This window comes from Camelina sativa, chromosome 11, assembly GCF_000633955.1.
Source record: "Camelina sativa cultivar DH55 chromosome 11, Cs, whole genome shotgun sequence".
Taxonomy (NCBI): domain Eukaryota; kingdom Viridiplantae; phylum Streptophyta; class Magnoliopsida; order Brassicales; family Brassicaceae; genus Camelina; species Camelina sativa.
In genome coordinates this window covers 30,519,813-30,539,844 of record NC_025695.1, presented here as the reverse complement: position 1 = coordinate 30,539,844, position 20,032 = coordinate 30,519,813, and the positions used below count along the sequence as shown (strand labels likewise).

The following is a 20,032-nucleotide window of genomic DNA, read 5'->3' as shown; positions in this document are numbered from 1 at the left end:
TCTCTTAGGGTTTCGGAAAAATAAAACTTGCAGGGAAAATAAATCTTAAGGGTTACTAAGACCTAATAATACTATATATATGTCCTAATACACGTCAGGGACTAATGAAGCAAATATGGAAAACTTTGGGGCAGATTCGTAAAACTTCCAAAACTTGGGTCTTCTTGCAGCTAACAGGGGTGTCGATTGACACCATCTCTCAGAATTGATTCCAAGTTGATTTCTTTCGGCTAATTGCTCCAAAATGTTCCAAATTGCTCCACTTTGCTCCATCCATGCCAAAATCCTATAAAACCTGAAAAGACTCACAAAGAACCTAAAACACACAAAGAAAGACTCTTCAAGACTTTTTATATCATGGTTAGAAACCACAAAAACCATGATATATCAATGTTTATCACTCTTCCGTAGTAGGATACCAAATCAACCACTTGTGAAGTGTCTTTCGTACTAGCCCTACAGACCGACGTCCCCTCATAAAAACTCCCACTATTCTGATTTTTCCTATCAACTGATCTTGTATGAAACTGTTGACCATTCATTATGTAACCCATATGTAACACTCCCGAACCGTATACACGCGGACACTCAAACGAGGTTATCAAAACAAATGTGATACCCTGAATATCTGTACCGCGGTACATCCCACTCAGACCCAGGTTTAGGCTTGCCAACCCTTGCTGTGTATGAGTGTTTGGACTGTCCGGACAAGACCATAATCATTTGGGAACGGCATCGAATATAAAATATACTTTATTTCTCAAAAATACAACATTAAACATCCTAACAAAAGGTGTTCGGCCAAGAGCTAACCTCCAAAAGAGATTACAAGTCTTATTCAAACAAACATATTTTACAAAAAGACAGGAAACCTACACTGGCTTTTCCTAACGTCCCAGCTCCCCCTATGGTTTAACCCACTACTGGTTACCTGCAAAACAAAAGTAGCATCATAAGTAATCTAAGATTACTCAGTGAGTCCGGGTTCTCTAACAGGTAATAATCCCACCCCAACCCCCAATCACAAGCAATAATGCAACAATGCAACAAAATAACATCAAAGACACACGCAGCGGAAAGCAAATCAATCAATAACTAGCATGCTATAAATTCTTCTTCTCCAAGGCCTTCCAACGTTCTGATCTCAATGTTTCCCCGATCCTTAGTCACAAAGACTAAAAGGATCACATCCCTTCCTCCTGAAACTTGAATAAGGGACCTACTTCCCTTACCATAATAGTTTACTACCTCGTCAGTCCATGAGGTTACTCCACACGACCGGAAAACTCACAGAGCTTGGCTGAACGGCCTTGAAACTTCTCGAAAGCTTTTTCAAGATTCCTAGCGATTTTTTAAGCAAATTTTAGGTGGTCTAGTAATGAATAACTTATGGTCTATGGTTGAAATCTAGGGATATATAAAGGGTACGAGACTTAAGGGGTAATTTAAGGTTGGATAAGGATAAGGATGGGTTTTGGATAAAAATTTGTTTTGGATAAGAACATGAGTCATGGGATAAGCATAAGCATTAAGGTGGCTAACTCTTGGCCACAAGTAAGGGGCGATTCCTCAAGCAAATGGGTGGCTCATTCCCATCCATGAAAAATTATAGCATCACAAGAAGCTCATGGGCTGTTCCTCAGCAATTTCATTTTTTCCTCGCCCGCGGTGTGTTCCCTACCGCGAACTCCCCGGGTACTGAGTACACGCTTCCTTTCCTTACAACTTGCCCAGCTCCAAATCATATTTCTCACTACCCTACTCACGTTCCTCTAAGCAAAATACTATTGTCACTGGACGCGTCCGAACGAATGACCTGATGAACTGCCAATACCAATAGCTTGCATGGATTGACCTTATCTGTCTAAAACTTAAGCATATACGACCCTCAATATTCTCCACTAATTTTCTAAAGGCAGGCAAAAATAATACCTGACCTAACATGCAAGTGCGTCCATAGTCAGAATGCGGGGCATTACACCGTATGGCCGTGCAATGAAGTGTGGACCATAAGCCAACCATTTTAGAACTTCTCCATGTCTGTCTGAATCAAGTGGTATCTACGATAAATAAAAAAAAATAAAAAAAGTCAGACGCCTACAAACATAAACATGAAATAACAACATAAAATAGTAGAATTGATGTAACTTGCCTGTTGTTTTAACCAAGATGCAAAATTCTCAGTGTGGGTAGTCCATAAAACTGATGTATCACGTCGACATCTTCCATTTGTGTCTTGTAGATGCTGAAGATGCTCACTTGTAAAAAATTAATAATACTAAGTTTCATGAGAAACTTTTTCATAAAACTGTAAATGATAAGAGAACAAAAAAAATATGCTTACTCGACATAAGGTTCGACGACAGCCATATTTTGGATGGCAGCAAGATGAGCTATTTTCTTACCCATTTCTGAAAGAGTTATGGAAGTTTCAGCAGATATAGGACGACCATCTAGAATAGAACTATTATCATAGACAATGTTTTTATCTAGCTTTTCCTGTACGTTTGTAGACTTCTTTAAAAATTCACTACACAGCTAGATAACACTCAGCAAAACACCCCTCTGGTCTTACAGGATTTCTCACAAAGTATTTGAGAACTTTCATATACCTGTGAAATGTTTGAAGACTTATAGGTTAGAAATGAAGAAAATGAAAATATTAACAGTAACCTGATGTGTGTAGAATTTCACTCCAAATATTTTACCTGAAAAGACTACACAACGACTGAAAGTGCACAGTTAATCAGTGTAGTATTTTAGGATCGATCCCACAGAGAGTAATAGCAAACACAAATTGAATTAAAAGAGGAAGAACTATGGCTAAGACTAAAGAAGAGATTGGGGTTTTGGTTTTTCTAACAACTATTGCAAATAAATAAAATGGTTTAAAACTATAAGACTAAGGAGTTGGGCGATTTGGAAGTCATCTCAGAGTTTTCATGGTTCTAAGCAATATTAAGTGTAAGATCTAACAAGTAAATACTAATTTTCGGTCTAGGTTCTCAACTACGAAACACTAATGAACTAACAAGCTATTCTCATAGAATGAAAGTCTAAAGTCTTCACACTCGGTTACTCAACTTTCGCAGGCAACGACGCATGTCAACAAGCTAGTTAAACAAGTTTGATATGTTCACCAAACTTCGCAACTCAACTTACGCAGGTTACGACGTGAGGTTTCGGTATAACACTAGTTCGGAGAAGTAGGATAAAGCGGTTAGCTCTCCCGTTCTCTAGATCAGCTCTTGGTGATCAATCCAAGCACATGCATTAAGATAAAGATGTCCCAAAAGAACTCTACTATAAAACTGAAAATAAGATCTAACAACCTAATTGAAGCGAACCATGAATTCCCCTTGAATCACCCCATAAAACCCAACAAAGTAAACTACTCGCTCATGATGCAAAGAAACGACATTGATATTATAGAGTATAGCATCAAAAGTGAATCAATAAACAAAAAGGGGTTCAAAGGAAACTTCTCTATTTGTCACAAAAGTAACTTGATCCCAAAAGCAAAGTAAATAAGAAAGAACTAGAAAGAGAAGAAAGAGATTGGTGACTTCGGCGATGGCTTCTAAGAGGAGGTGAGAGAGGACAAGCTTCGACGCCTTGCAGACTGCATCAGTTGGAGTATCTCCCGGCTATGAAAAGGGCTCGTTACTGTGCAGCCCCTGGAGTGATCAACGGAAAGATTTATGTTATCGGTGGTCGCCGGAAACAAGATGATGATTGGGTCGAAGTGTTCGATGTAGACCTTGAGGTTTGGCAAACTGTGCCTAGTCAGTGCCCTGAAGATGGTAGTAACGATGGTTGGTTTGACACGTATGTGGTGATGCAGGGGAAAATCTTCATTTTGGATGATTTTTGTTGTTTGGCTTACGAACCAAGAGAAGGTTTATGGCAGTCATGGGGATATGAAAGTGAGTTGCACAGACTCTGGAGCTCGTCCCTGTCGTCTTGTGTGGTTGGAGATTTACTGTTTACCCTTGATCTTACGTGTCCTCTTGGTTTGCCAATAGCGGTATACAATCCAAATGAGATGGTTTGGAAACCTCTGCTGACTGTATACATGTACAGCTTTACTTGGTTTGGAGGTTCTCCTGTGTGGAGCATGGCGAATTTGGGTGGCAAGTTGGAGGTTTTGGGCGATTTTTTTCGGGGCAGTACGGATATTGTGTGTGTAGAAATTACGTTTGAAACTCGTGAAGAAGGTCATCTTTGGGGGAATGTGGAATCAACCACGGCTGTGTATACTGACGATCACAAGGAAACGATGTTTCCTATCGTTAAGCTTTGTCAAACTGTTACGGTTTGATTATGCGAATCGTGGTGGACGGTCTCTTGCAGTACCAGCAGGTATGTTTCTGTGACTACTGATCATGATGTTTCAGGCAATTTCTTGACCCTCAAGTCTTAATTAGTCTTTCATAAACCTGCAGGTGATGAGAGCAAATGTGAAGCAAGTGTTACAGAAGCTGTTATCTGACACATCAGAGAGTAACTCACTCTCTAGCCTTTCTTTAATCTTTGTGCAATGTCTAGAGTCGGCCATTGTTTTGCCTTAATACAACCAAAACAAACAAAAAAAACTACGATCGAGACTTGTTGAAATGCATCTTTATTTTGGGGTTTTTTTTTGTTTCACTAGATCTTTACTGTAAGTTTAAAAACCAGAGTAGTTTAACCTAATCTCTGCTTCTACTGTCTGAGACCAGAGTAGTTTAACCTAATCTCTGCTTCTACTGTCTGAGCAATATAAAATCTTGGTTTAGAGATAAAGCAAACACACAGTGATTTAGTTAACCGAAACTACAAAAGTCCTGACGAAGACTGAAGTTACTTAAAATATATCCCATGGCTTTAGATAACCATGGTTTTTTGTCCTGCCTAAGACCATCTCTCTTAACCATATTTATATCAGAAAAAAAAAAAAACCATATTTATATCAGAAATATCACACAAGCTGTGCTTTGTTCTGCTCGATGAGGTAAGTTACGTGGTTGAGTCCATACTTGACAACAACGGGCTTCTTGGATCCAGAAGGCTTTCCTTCGGTCTCAGCTGGAGCCTTCTTCGAAATGCGATCCTTTTTTGCAGCTTTGTCCTCTGGCCTGTACTTGAGAAGAATCTTGAAGAGATTGGTCGCTGCAATAACAAATTCATGTTAAGCAACTGATCATTGAAAATCAAAAGAGAACAAACATATAGATCTCCAATAACAAGAACAAAGCAAAGTGAAACTGATGAGAAGCAATCACTAATATAAAGCAACACCAATAACCAATCTAAGAATTTGGAACCAACTGAAACTGAGAAGCAGATCAATCAACTAATCCAAAAACTTAAAGAGTTAAGCTATATGTGCATTATATCACATATATCATCATGATCTTCACGAACAAGAAGCATATGCAGCATTCTAGTGACAAGAAAGAGTATCAAAGCCTAAAAGTGACAATAATCGTGTACCTAAATTCCATAGTCACTGAATTATTAACCTGCTGTGTAAAACAAAACAAAAACAAAACAAACATCAGTTAAAGAAGCAAATTATTAACCTGCAGTAACAGTAACAGAAGCAGCAGCAGCAGCAATTGTAAGGCTTCTCAACAGGATTTTTCAAGTCGACATATCTATATACACCGTCAAGAACATACACATTGATACAACAAGAATCCCTCCAATAAAATCTCTTCATTTTCTCAGCCAAAAACAAGTAGCAGCAATAAGAGATATAGAAACTCCAAGATGGTACTCTGTTACGGACCAACGTCACGTATCATACTCTAAGCCATAAATCCGTGGGCGAGATTACCAAGATTCAAACCTAGAGTAAAATGTTGCTAACGTTTAATTTCAATCAATCCCTGAAACAGACACCAAAAGATGGTTTTTGATCATTGACAATACATAAAAAATTCTCAGGACAAGCCAATTCAATTTCAAAAATTCCTCAAATTAACCATTGAGCCAACAGATTCAGGATCACAGCTCACAAGATCGAACAACATCAAAGCTTATCTATAAGAAGAAGAAAAAAAAATCAGATATTTCAGGTGGCCTGGGGAGTTTGAAACTCAACAGAATCACAAAAGACTTAGTCTGGGAAACTTGACGCAATTTGAAATCACTAGATACGATCAACTCAAATCAGTAATGCCCAGAACCAGATGTAAACTTACTAAACAGAAATTGCCACCACGAATCCTCCGAGCTTTCGTGTTGGATCCGCGATTCTCACGACTGCCTCTCTCACTTTCACAAATTTGTTTCTCGATGTAAACTTGAGCCGAATCCGGATCGGAGGTTTGCCGCTGTTTTTTGCGACGGAGATGGCTGCGTTGGGGCAAAGAGTCAGAGATAAAACAGAGAGAGACGGAGACAAAAACACACGCGCTGATTTTATTTTTATTTTTAATTATGCCTGAACCAATCAGACACCTACACGTCTTACATTAGAACCGGTTCTTAGTTAATTACTTGTTACTTTTGATTAGATAGGTGAATTAGGCCAAATCTCGCATACTAATCCGATCCGCTCTGAAAAATATCATGTTCAAGCTTTAATATATATATCCATAAAAATGCAGTCTTTTCGGGTTCAGTTCGTTTTGACTCCAGGATTTTTAGGGTTTAGTACGGGTTCGGGCCGACTTGAAGACTCCTAAACAAATGTATTTTTATTTATTTTGTTTAATTTGTAATAGTTGATTAATGATTTATTGTAAATATAGTTTAAAATTCTAACTCTAGTTTTTATATTTATATAATAACCTTATTTATTACTTTTAAAATCTTTATCTATCATATTTTATATAATTTATATATTGTTTTGTTTGGTTAAAGTATTGAAAATTATTTGGTTTTAAACTTTTACTTTTAAATTAAGTTAGTTTTAGTGAATATTGATGAAATATTTAAATTATGATTGATTTGTTTTATAATGTATTTTTTAAACACTGCTTTTTAAGACTTATTATAAACTTATAAGTTTGATTTTTTATTTCTAAGATAAGTTCGTAAATTCCTGAAAAACTCTATAATTCAGTAAGAACTGAACCAAGCTTTAAAATATAGGTTTAAAAATATTTTAGACCAAACTAGGCTAGACTGGATTCAATCGTATTCAAACTTTGTGGATTTCAGATTGGACCGGATTGGACTAGCCCAATTGACACCTCTACTTTTTGTATAATTTTAAATGTTTTAATCTTAAGATACACCATTGGAGGTGCTACGACACTTTTCAACCACAAAGCAGATATATGAAACCATCGAATCAATTGACACCTATAAGTTTAGGTTTTCCTTTTTTTAAAAAAAAATCGACGTCTTTCCCAAAACATAATTGAATCCATCAAATTTATATTCAAATTTAGTCCAATATATAAAAAAATATATCATATTAACAATGAGTTATATCCAAAAAATATATATGTAATAGTTTATTAAACTAGATTAGACGTAATTATTTATTTTTAATTTTTAACACAAAAACCAATACCTTAATTATTTAGTTTGCTTTACTCTTTTAAATATTGTACAATGTCATTGAAATCAAGCTGAAAATAAAATTCTAGGAGACAAATGTTTTTTTTGTATTCTTCTAATAAAAAAGAGCAAAATTTGGAAAAAAATGCATTGTTTTTTAGTTTACTTTTGAAAATAGTTTGTTGAAATTTAAGAAATTTTTAAAAAAAATTACACAATTGAACGAATATAATTATAATCTTTGATTAATTTGTTAAAAGCAATCTAGATCCGTAAATAATACTCTCAGATCTATAAAAAATATACTTGAATACGTTTGAAATTTTGGAAATTATGTGGCTTTATATAAGCTTAATAAATATTAATTGTAAAATCTAATATAATTTTTAATAAACTATCATTATCTTAAAAAAAAAAAAAAAGAATTTATCATCATAATAAATTTATTAAAACTGTTATTGTATAATTTTAAAAATATCCCCATGAGTAATTTAACCGATGGACATGCTCTTTTAGTGTCTTCGTTCTTCCAGAGCGTGAACCCTCCCTAGATTTGCTCTCGTCTTTCCCGCCTTTATCACTTGTAATCAATCGTATGTGTGATGGGTCTTAGCATTTGCTTCCCTGATGTGTATGTCTAAATAAGTGTTAAGCTTGATAATAGTATCGACCTCTCCCTTCTAATCTGTTCCTACCTAGGTGACATGATTCTTTATGTGGTTGTTTACTCTCGGTCACTAAATTAACAGATTTGCAGCATAGTGACAAGTACATAAAAAGTCATTAGAAACAAATAAAAGAAGGTACCAGACTACCAGCATAATATGATCATCAGCTGAAACATCAATTATAAACAAGCAGTTACATCACAACATCAAATTATAAACATCAAATTATGTTATAGAGAAATCTATTATCCCAAATTACACGAATGAACTTAAAACGTATCACATAAGCAATCACAACATCAATATAATAATGATGCTGGTGACTGGTGAATAGAGAAAAAACAGCAGTTCTTCATGTTCTTTGGTATCATGCGCTGCAGCCACTGCAAAAGCTAATAAAAATAAATATCTTTAAAAAGAGAAAAACTGGACAGTAATTTTTATTTTTGGTGGAAAAAAAAAGTGGACAGTAATTGTAAGTGTGAATTATTTTTGGAGGTGGATTAACCGGTTTTTAAATGCAAAGTATAAAATTGACCTTACTATTAAAATACATTTTTCTATTAAGATTAGCCTTGGACGTTCAGATTTTCGGTTCGGATCGGATCGGATTTTTCGGATTGGGATATATAGAATCCATTTAGAATCTGACTGTTTTTCGGATCGGATCGGTTCGGATTCGGATCGGTTTTTAATTTTTTTTTACAATCCGAACTTAAACCAAATACCTTATATATATCATTTGGAAAGTAAAAGCAAAAAAATGGCATAGCTCAGATGGTTAGCGTGTGTATCCCTTATCTATAAAGTCTGAGGTTCAAATCCTGCTTCTCTCGATTCTATATTAAATTTATAAAGGAGATCCGTTTATAGCTAATGGGCTTGGGTTAGAAGCCCAAAAAATAATATCAATGCCTAAAAATTAACTCGGTCCAAGCCCACAAATAATATCAATGCCTAAAAATTAATTCCGAATTCGGTTTAGCGGATAACCGATCAGATTTCGGTTCAGATCGGTTTAAAACCGAAATCCGAATTACACTCAATATAAAAACCGATCTATTTTAACAGAGAAACCGAAACCGATTCAAATCGGTTTTTTCGGATTGGTTTGTTCGATTTCAGATTATATGCTAATTAAGATAACTGAATATGAGTTTACCTTTATAATTTAGTTGTCATAGTTAGGGAACTGCTAACTTCCATAATCTGTAGTTAGAGATGGAATGAAAAGGGTTTAGTCTAACTGACGTTTGAGATAACGATTGAATAACAATGATGAATTCACAATTTGTGAGACATACCTAGCAGATTTTGGAATATTTCTTTATAAACAACATTCGTAGTTGTCTTACCACGTTTAGCCTCCTCATCGATGATAAAGAATCTTCAAACCTCGCCGACTCTTAACTCTCGATACCGCAACGTATAGTTCTCTTTGTCTTCTTAGTATTCATAACTCATAAGTAGCACATTTACTTTGCAATAAGCAAGCAGTTATGAAAGAGAAATCAACATTCTCTAAAATCAAATTTGGGATCATTTCCCATCAACACATAAAAGAAAGAGAAATCAAATTCTCTATTTCTAAATTTTTCATCAATTCTTGAGAGTTATTGATACCACCCACACTGATCAAAACTAAAAGGAATATGTTATTCTATCATTGTAATATTTGTAACGTCTACAAGGCTTCTCACAATATTTTATTCGAGAATTTTTTTTATGTTTATAAATAGTAAACTCTTAATAAAGCTGATGATCACAAAGATTCTTTGCTACGTTTTGGATCATGATAATAAAACAAATCAAACAAACAAACTACGATCTAATAAGGATTCCAGAATATTTTACTTGAATGCTTCATGTAGAGTAGAGTAATACCAAATCAATTCAGTTGAAATTTAACAAAACAAACCCCAAAAAAAGAGAATCAGATTTCATTTTAATTCCTAATCAAAAATATTAATAATATTCATTTCCCTATTAAATATTACATTGTCCGCCACACTTCTTCATCTCCTCCCTCTCCGTCTCTCTGTATGTGTGTGTGTGAGAAGAGAGAGAGACTCAAAGTTGTTAGCTCATTCACACGCTTTTAGCTTTGTAATTTCTATTTTCTCGGAATTCATAAAACAGAAAGTTTCAACCTTTACGAAAATTAGGCCGAAAGAAACAATCTTTGAGTTTTTTTTTTGTTTGTTGATTCCTTCTTCTTCTCTCTTCCCTTCTCTAATGGATTCCAGAGATAACCCACTACAACCACCGTCACACCTTCAACCTGGTATGTTAATGTCTCATCATTACCGTAACCCTAACGCCGCCGCTGCTTCTTCTGCATTGATGGTTCCCACTTCCACATCTCAATCGATCCAACATCATCATCGTCTACCTTTTGGTCATCCTCAACACAACAACAATCTCAAACGTTTCAACAACAACAACAAATGGATCAGAAGACGCTTGAATCTCTTGGATTTGGTGATGGATCGTCCCCTTCTTCTCAACCGATGAGATTTGGGATCGAGGATCAGAATCAGAATCATCAACCACAAGCCAAGAAGAAGCGAGGTAGGCCTAGGAAGTACACTCCTGATGGTAGCATTGCGTTGGGTTTAGCTCCCACGTCTCCTCTTCTCTCCGCCGCTTCTAACTCTTACGGTGGTGAAGGTGGTGTTGGAGATAGTGGAGGAAATGGTACTAACTCTGTTGATCCACCTGCTAAACGAAACAGAGGAAGACCTCCTGGTTCTAGCAAGAAACAGCTTGATGCTTTAGGTATATAACAAGAACTCTAAAAGTTTGAATCTTTTTAACACATTTTTGTTTTGGATTACATGCAATTTGATTTGATGGGTTTGTTTTTGTAGGAGGAACTGCTGGAGTTGGGTTTACACCTCATGTCATTGAAGTTAAGACAGGAGAGGTAAAGTGTTGTTGTTCTGTTTTAGTATTCTCAAAATGAGTTTTGTCTCATGCTTCAAGATTGGTAATTAGAAAAGATTGGTGGAAGTAAAATGTTCTTGTTTCAGTGAATTTAGATGGAAGAATGAGTTTTGGATGTTCTTCTTTTGTTAAATTGGTATGAAATTTACTTAGTATTTTTTTTTTTCCAGGACATAGCGGCAAAGGTGATGGCTTTTTCGGATCAAGGGCCAAGAACAATATGTATTCTCTCTGCAAGTGGTGCAGTTTGTAGAGTGACGCTTCGTCAAGCTTCTCATTCTGGTGGAACCATTTCTTATGAGGTTTTTTTTTTGTTTGCTGTCTTTAGTGTTTAGCTTTAGTCTTTGTGTGTCTTTGGTGTTGAGATTTGTATATTATGTTCTTTTGCAGGGACGATTTGAGATCGTTACTCTCTCAGGCTCGTTCTTGAATTATGAGGTAAATGGTTCCATGAACAGAAGTGGTAGCTTGAGTGTCTCTTTGGCTGGACCTGATGGCCGGATTGTAGGTGGCAGTGTTGTTGGTTCACTGGTAGCTGCAACACAAGTCCAGGTACAGAACGTGAACTCTTGTTGCGGAAGCCTAGCCTTTTTCATTGTATTCGAGTTAGGAAGAAGATGGTTTAATAGGCTAAGCGCAAATATAATCACAATCTGTTTAATCATTTGATGTTCATTTGTGTCGTGATGTTGATATATAGGTCGTAGTGGGAAGCTTTGTTGCGGAAGCAAAGAAACCTAAACAAAGTAGCGTTAACAATGCTAGGGCACAGAATCCTGAACCGGCTTCTGCGCCTGCTAACATGTTGAACTTTGGATCAGTCTCTCAAGGGCCATCTAGCGAGTCATCAGAAGAGAATGAGAGCGGTTATCCAGCAATGCACCGTGACAGTAATAATGGGATTTATGGAGCTCAACAACAGCAACAACCTCTTCATCCTCATCAGATGCAAATGTACCAACATCTTTGGCCTAATCATCATGGTCAATGATATGAATTTGCTGCGGAAACCTATCTCGGTTTTGGTTTTGGTTATGGTTAGGGGGGGAACTGATCTTTCTTTCCTTTGAGATAGTCTGATCGCTTCTTCGTTGCTTACACAATCTTAAGAAGAGACTAGCTTCATCTCGTTCTTTCTAGCTTTTTCTTTTTAGGGGTTATTAGATAAAAAATATAGAGAGATCTTGAATTAGTCTTCTTTCAGGGTTTTTTTTTTTTTTTTTTTTTTTTTGTTTATTGCGACTTTAGTTTCTCAGACATTATAATTGTCTTTTTGCTATGATATTGAATTAGTGATTAGAAAAAAGAAATAAAAACCTTCATTTTCTATTTTTTGAACTGAATTATACATATTATTAACTTGACCTTCTATTTAAAATTCATTTATCACCCACAGTGAATATTATTTGTTTTTAGTTTTTACATCCTTTTTGTTAATATTTATAATTCAATTTAGTACTTCGTAGTAAGTTTCGAAGTGCGTTATAAAAATTATTAATAAACCGTGCGATTAAAAAAAAAAGGTACTTTAAAGTACCTCTGATGTTGAAACCATAGTCATCACAAACTTGATCCTCGTCATCATCATCATCACTTCATGAAATGCAGTCGATTCTGTTCGAACTCTGGTCTGGTGTTGATTCACAACATGTTTTAGACCAACGAGCCGAAAGTAACGACTGCAGCTACTTTGCAGCCATTATTATTTTATAGANAGGAAAGTTGACACATAAGCAAAAAACTTAGGAAAGTATACCATGAGTGGAAAGTGGGTTTTTGTGACAGAACTCACACCCAAAATGAGTTCGAGTGACATTCACCCTAATATTATTATAATTAGTCATGTGCGTTTCATCAACAAGTAATTATTAAGTTTGAGTAAAAGCATAATTTTTTTATTAAATTTTGACAGAAAGAAAACTGATAAAATTAAATCTAAAACAACAAAATTCAGAGAAAAAATTAGGTATTTATTATTTAAGAATACTTAACTACTCGAACACTCGAACACATGCTTGCACCACCAGCCTACGAGTAGTTGCAAGATTTTTGATGCCAAGTAAACAATTTACCGTTTCTTCTTCGTTTAATGTTTGGCCATAAAATATTAATTACACTAGATAAATCTTAACATCGGACTGAACCTATATTATGTAAAAAAAAAAAACTTTAGGCAAAGTACACAGCATTCTGTAAAATATAACTCAGGTAAATCACACCACTATCAAAAACTCATTTCCAAATTAAGTCACAAAATTTTCAAAACACAATACACCTTCTTCGTTTTTCATATAAATATATGTCTACTTCGGAAAATCAAAAGCATTCAATTTTTTTAGCCATCAAATTGAGCAATTTATTTTATTACATGAAAAAATATTCACTATTAATCTGAAAATAAAATAAAAAGAGAAGGTATTTTAAAATACCTTATTTATCTAGGTATACAATAATAGAGAGAAGCTTGTATGTGGTGATGGATGGAGATGGCGCAACTACTCGAACAGCTGACTGTAGAGCATTGACACATGTTCATATACCACCAAACTGTTAGAATAGTCGCGCAAAGCAAAGCAACCCAAAAAAATTTTATATGGCAATTTGTTCTTCCTCTTTTTATTTTTGCACTTTCTTCTTCAACGTTCAACGTATGAGCCATATTGTTTAGCATTTATCCATAAGTAACTTAATCCACTGCTCAGCCAAAAGAAAAAAAAAGGTACTTTAAAGTACCTCTGATGTTGAAACCATAGTCATCACAAACTTGATCCTCGTCATCATCATCATCACTTCATGAAATGCAGTCGATTCTGTTCGAACTCTGGTCTGGTGTTGATTCACAACATGTTTTAGACCAACGAGCCGAAAGTAACGACTGCAGCTACTTTGCAGCCATTATTATTTTATAGAAAAATGTCGACATGACATGTCTTTTGTCTCATTTCTTAGCTACGTTCATATCTTCTTCTTTTTTTTTATTTTTTCAATTTCTGTGATGGGAAGTATTTTGCCATGAGTTATATTATTTATTGGGTTTGAGTTGATTGATTAGTTTTTTTTTTTGTTTGGCTCAGCATCAACTTTTCATTTCCAAAAAACGATTACACATTTGCTTAAACAGTTTTTTTTTTGGGGTGTGTTTTCTCTATTTGGTGGTGTTTAAATCCCATCATTTTTAAAAAGGAAAGGTATGTGGTAATTTAATTATTATTTTTTTGCCAACTAACTTAAAAGGTTTTACTGTTAGAATGCTTGGAAAACATCAATAAATAAAGCTTTAATGGAACTAACCAAAGGGTCTTCTTTAATATTTGAAAGATGAAGAAATTAAGAAATCTAAAATATCATAAATTGAATTTGTATTAGACCAAATTCTTCGGAAAAAAAAAAACAGAGATCATTAATCATGAGATTCTATTATTATAATTAGTCATGCGCTTTCCTCTTCAAATTCTTGATAATTTAATCAATATGTAATTCTTAAGCTGGAGTAAAATCATGATTTCTTTTATTAATGTTTAACAAAAAGAAAACTAAGAAAATTAAATTTAAAACAACGAATTTTTTTTTTTTAAACACGGAAAAAACACTGATAATATATAGGGAAATTGGGTTGTATAACCAAAAAAATACTATAATGTACAAACTAACTACACTAACCATGTATTAATTATATACCCAATATTATATGTATAATGCCAATTTTTACTCTTTCATTATCCTATCTCCAGCCCCCACCACCATCCTCTCACCACCACCACCACCACTCTCCAACCACCGGCCACCGCCATCACCTCCGGCAACCACCGCCGGCAACCATCTACGGCGACCACCTTCACCTCTTTATCATCATCACTACTTGGATTCTCAATGTACAATTTTTTAGAGTATAGTTTTCCTCTTCCGGCGAACTTTTCCAGCAACATTTTCTGGCGAACTCCGGCAACCACCACCGGCCGCCACCTCCGACCAATTTCTCCGGCCATCGCCGCCAGCCACCGCTGCCGGCCACCGCCACCAGCTACCGCCGCTGTCCATCCACGCCAACCAACAACCACCACTGCCCTCCACCACTTAAAAACACTAAATTAGTAATTTTACACTATCTTCATTCTAATTTTCTAATTTTTTTAAATATAATGTTATTTTCTACTATAGTTTTTTTTTGTTTTGGTTATTGGGCTAATTCATCCTATATATATATTAAAACGATAAATCAATTTAGAAGAAAAAAAATAAGGACAAACACAAAAAAAGAAAAGTATTTAAGAATACCTCATTTGCATCTCCTAATAGAAATTAGTGAGACGACATTGACTTTGGTTATGCACAGGCGCAACTACTCGACATTGACTTTGGTTTTGGACTGACGCAACTACTCGAACGCTTGTAATTGCCAAGGCAATAACACAACCTTGCACCACTATCCCACGAGTAGTTACAGGATTTGTGAATCCACGTAAAACATATAAGACGTTATCTTTTGTCGTTTAACGTCTGGCTAAAATACATCATTCTGTAAAATATAACTTACGCAAATCACACATGACACAACTATCACAACTCATTCCAAATTAAGTAAACGGATCATAACATATACACTCACATTCTCATCAGTCACAAATTTTTCAAAACAATACCTTCCTCGTTTTTCATAGAAATATATATATATATATATATATATATATATATATATATATATGTCTACTTGTGAAAATCAAAAGCATTCAGATCAAAAGAAGAGAGGTATTTTAGAATACCTCATTTTATATTTTATATTTTTTTGTTTTTTGTTTATTTATTTATTTATGGAGAAAGGTATTTTAGAATACCTTAATTAGGTGGGAAAGCTGTTTATGATGATCGGATAGCGGGAGAGAGTATTACATAGTTTTTAAAGGTGCAGAGACTATGCTTATACAAGGCGCACACTATTCGTCGAACTGTGGATAGAGTTAAGCTAAGCTCACTCTCCCATATGACCATATCTTAGCTGCACCACTAAGCCAGCTCGAATAGTTGCACTCATCTACCGTCTTACTCGTATATAATTCATTCTCCTCTGTTGTTTGCGTTTAGTGTAAGTTAAAATTGTATTCAAGTAGTGCGTTACCGTTTAAAAGCTTTTTTTTTTCAGAATGCTATTAAAAATAATAACTTAAATTTAATCGACCCTTGTTACAACTTTTCAGAGTGTATGTAGCTTATGCGGTTTAATCGTCAAAACAATGTCACTAAAGACTCGTTCAATGCAACTGAAATCAATCACACACACGACTTACAAAACTCATTTCTAAATTAAGTAAACAAATTCTAAGCACATACACTCTCTCACATTGTCACCATACACAAAATTTTAACACACTTAAGAAAACTTATTAAATTAAACAGAAAATATATATCACAAAACCAAATAAAACATTTTGTCGGAGATAAACCATCTCCGACACACTTTTCTTCAATGCCGATTGCACAACCGATCAATCGAAACACTACTTCTCAATATCCACCGCCACATTACAACAAACCGCCTCTAGTCATAATCCTAACCGTGATCCTCCTCGTCGTCTTTTTTATAGGTTTCTTCGCTCTCTATTTTTGCAAATGTTTCTTCCACACTCTCACCGAAGCTTGGAATCACCATTACCGCAACGGATTGTCCGAAAATCAAACTCAAGCACAACAAGACAATAATCCTGGTCCACCACCGGCTAACCCTGGTCTAGAGCCACACGTCATCCAATCCTTCCCTACGTTTCCATTCTCATCCGTCAAAGATCTTAGGGAAGACAAATGCGGTCTCGAATGCGCGATTTGTCTTCTTGAATTCGAAGAAGAACACATCCTCCTCCGGCTCTTGTCAACTTGTTACCATGTTTTCCATCAAGAATGCATTGATCGATGGCTTGAATCTAACAAAACATGTCCTGTTTGTCGCCGGAATTTAGATCCGAACGCACCCGAAAACATCAAAGAGTTGATCATCGAAGTCATACAAGAAAACGGACATGAAAACCGCGATCAAACGCCATCTCTTCCAAACGAGGTTATGTTGTCGAGACAAAGTAGTAGTAGTAACAACGAAGGAAAGATCGAGACGTTACCGGATAAGTTCTCGAGATCGAAAACGACTGGTCATTCAATTGTTAGGAATAAACCGGAGGAAGAAGATAGGTATACATTGAGGTTACCGGATCATGTAAAGATTAAGGTTACGAGAAGATATAACAATAATCAAACAGAGAGTTGTATTTCGTTTGGTGAGCTTATGAGAAACAAAGGAGGCCGGTTTGGTGAAGTTTCTGGTCAATCACTTGTACCGGAATCAGGAAGTTAAAAAAAGATTAACAGTTTTTGTCGTTTTTTAAAAAAAAATTAACTAGTTCATTATTTTGTTGTTGTTTTTTGTATTTCTTAATTAGATAGGTTTTTTTTTTTGGGGGTCAAAATATAGGTTTTAAGATACATTATCCAAATGAGTTTAGAAAAATTGAATAGTTCATGTCAAACAATTTTTGTCAACTATAACCTAAATTTATTGTATGTTGTTACTTGTTAGTACTATGTTAGTAATGATGACATCTAAAGACACTCTTATATTTTATTCAAATATTATTTCTGTTTCGTATATACGGCGCCGTTTACTTGCGAGTATTTTTTTTAGTATTAGACGACGACGTTTATTGAAAAGACCAAAGATTCATTTTTTTTTTTTTTTGCCTTTTTTCTTGTTCGTCAAGCTCTGTTTCCAAATTCAAGTTTCTTTACAATGTGGTGGATTCGATTTATTAGTTCATCTCTCGAAGAATGGTTCGTGGGTTAATGAATTTCCCAAGAATCTCAACCAAGTTAATGAACATATGCCTTGATTCTCTCTGTAAATTCCGAAACTTGGAGAAAGCTGAATCCTTACTCGTAGACGGGATCAGATTAGGTGTTCTCCCCAATGTTATCACTTACAACACTTTAATCAAAGGGTACTCTCGTTTCGTCGGGATCGATGAAGCTTACGCTGTAACTCGTCGTATGAGAGAAGCTGGGATCGAACCTGACGTTGCTACTTACAATTCATTGATCTCCGGAGCTGCTAAACAGTTGATGCTAAATCGTGTACTCCAACTGTTCGACGAAATGCTTCACTCAGGTTTGTCTCCTGATATCTGGAGTTACAACACTTTGATGTCTTGTTACTTCAAATTAGGGAAACATGGTGAAGCGTTTCGGATTCTTAACGAGGATATAGAGTTAGCTGGGTTGGTTCCTGGTGTTGATACTTATAACATTCTTCTTGATGCGCTTTGTAAAAGTGGTCATACGGGTAACGCGATTGAGCTCTTTAAGCATCTGAGGACTCGGGTTAAACCTGAGCTTATGACTTATAACATTCTCATCAATGGTCTTTGTAAAGCGAGAAGGGTTGGTTCCTTGAATTGGATGTTGAGAGAGCTCAAGAAATCGGGTTACACTCCTAATGCGGTAACGTACACAACAATGCTTAAAATGTATTTTAAGACTAGGAGGATTGAGAAAGGGCTTCAGTTGTTTATGAAAATGAAGAAAGAAGGTTATACCTTTGACGGGTATGCGAACTGTGCGGTTGTTAGTGCTTTGATTAAAACAGGAAGAGCAGAGGAGGCTTACGAGTGTATGCAAGAGCTTGTGAGAAGCGGTACACGGAGTCAAGACATTGTTTCATACAACACGTTGTTGAATCTGTATTTTAAAGATGGGAATTTAGATGCGGTGGAGGATCTATTGGAGGAGATTGAGGTTAAAGGATTGAAACTTGATGATTACACGCATACGATTATAGTCAATGGTTTGTTAAACATAGGTCATACAGGAGGAGCTGAGAAGCATATGGCATGTATGGGAGAGATGGGGACGCTGCCTAGTGTGGTCACTTGTAACTGTATGATTGATGGGTTGTGTAAAGCGGGTCATGTAGATCGTGCGATGAGGTTGTTTGCGTCGATGGAAGTTAGAGATGAGTTTACTTACACTTCTGTTGTGCATAATCTATGTAAAGATGGGCAGCTCGTATGTGCTTCGAAGCTGCTATTGTCTTGTTACAATAAAGGAATGAAGATTCCGTCATCGGCTAGACGAGCAGTGTTGTCCGGTTTACGGACGACGGTATCTTACCAGGCAGCAAGGAAGACACATTTTAAAATCAAAGCAGCTATTGAATCCAATGCATTAATGTATCCTTAAAGACTTTAGAAAGTGTATCTTATAGAAGAAAAATATTGATTCATCCATGAGCCTCAAGGGTCATCGGAAAAAATAGTATGTTATCGATCAATATACCCGATTAGATAAGAGAATATAAACCAAACCTTGTTTAACAACACTAGTGACTTGAGATCAGTTATATGTTTAAGAGCTCTTAACTATATCTAAATTTGATAACTTGTAAGGCTAAATGTAAATTCTATGTGTTTAATTTAGTTATTTGATTAGAGGTTGGTTCAGAGGACACAAAGCAACTTCAGGAAAATGACCAAAGACGCCACTTTTGGAACAACTGGTCCCAAAATGAAGCCATGTTACTCATGTGCTGCTTCTGAACACAGTTAAAAAGCTAATCTTTGAACTTTGAACCTTCTCTATACGACTTTTAACTATTTGGGTTCCTTTTTGTTTTTAACAGAAAACAGTAAGAAATTTTCTTTTTGGCAGAGGACTAAAGATAAGACTGAGCCTACCCTCTCGACGTGGACAAATCTGACAAAACAACAGTTTCTGCTCTTCGTTCTTTGTTGTTATTGTCTCTCTCTTTCTCGGACTTCGTAAATTTGATACACTTTGTTTACTCTTAATCTCTCTATACATAAGTACAAAGATCTATTGCATGTTACGTTAGAGATGATACATTCATCAGAAATGTTAAGAGACATGAACACGTGTTTGTTTGTTGA

General features: G+C 35.5%; 3 protein-coding genes, 1 long non-coding RNA gene and 1 pseudogene across 6 annotated transcripts; 4 read left to right on the top strand and 1 right to left on the bottom strand.

The window, feature by feature from the left end:
- On the top strand, window positions 3,650-4,321 carry LOC104728518 (putative F-box/kelch-repeat protein At2g29820). The gene has a single exon (XM_019232009.1). It carries the CDS (start codon window positions 3,650-3,652, stop codon window positions 4,319-4,321), a length of 672 nt encoding a protein of 223 aa, XP_019087554.1.
- On the bottom strand, window positions 4,782-6,515 carry LOC104724713. 3 transcript variants are annotated; one of them, XR_757752.2, is made up of 3 exons: window positions 6,189-6,515; window positions 5,565-6,027; window positions 4,782-5,151 (listed from the first exon to the last, which is right to left on the bottom strand). It is a non-coding gene; the product is annotated as an uncharacterized LOC104724713 (long non-coding RNA). The 3 variants fall into 3 exon arrangements; XR_757753.2 differs by having other exon boundaries at window positions 5,565-5,873; window positions 6,189-6,399; XR_757751.1 differs by lacking the exon at window positions 6,189-6,515 and having other exon boundaries at window positions 5,565-6,182.
- LOC104724712 lies at window positions 10,174-12,377 on the top strand (annotated as a pseudogene).
- LOC104724711 (RING-H2 finger protein ATL30) lies at window positions 16,495-17,635 on the top strand. Its single transcript, XM_010443258.2, has one exon. The coding sequence runs from the start codon at window positions 16,573-16,575 to the stop codon at window positions 17,446-17,448; it is 876 nt and encodes a 291-aa protein (XP_010441560.1). The 5' UTR covers window positions 16,495-16,572; the 3' UTR covers window positions 17,449-17,635.
- LOC104728517 (pentatricopeptide repeat-containing protein At5g46680-like) lies at window positions 17,815-19,439 on the top strand. The gene has a single exon (XM_010447483.2). The coding sequence runs from the start codon at window positions 17,919-17,921 to the stop codon at window positions 19,323-19,325; it is 1,407 nt and encodes a 468-aa protein (XP_010445785.1). The 5' UTR covers window positions 17,815-17,918; the 3' UTR covers window positions 19,326-19,439.

What these genes read in the sequence shown, in the direction of transcription:
- LOC104724711 (XM_010443258.2), top strand. Translation starts at nt 16,573, where the DNA reads ATGCCGATTGCACAACCGATCAATCGAAACACTACTTCTCAATATCCA.
- LOC104728518 (XM_019232009.1), top strand. Translation starts at nt 3,650, where the DNA reads ATGAAAAGGGCTCGTTACTGTGCAGCCCCTGGAGTGATCAACGGAAAG.
- LOC104728517 (XM_010447483.2), top strand. Translation starts at nt 17,919, where the DNA reads ATGGTTCGTGGGTTAATGAATTTCCCAAGAATCTCAACCAAGTTAATG.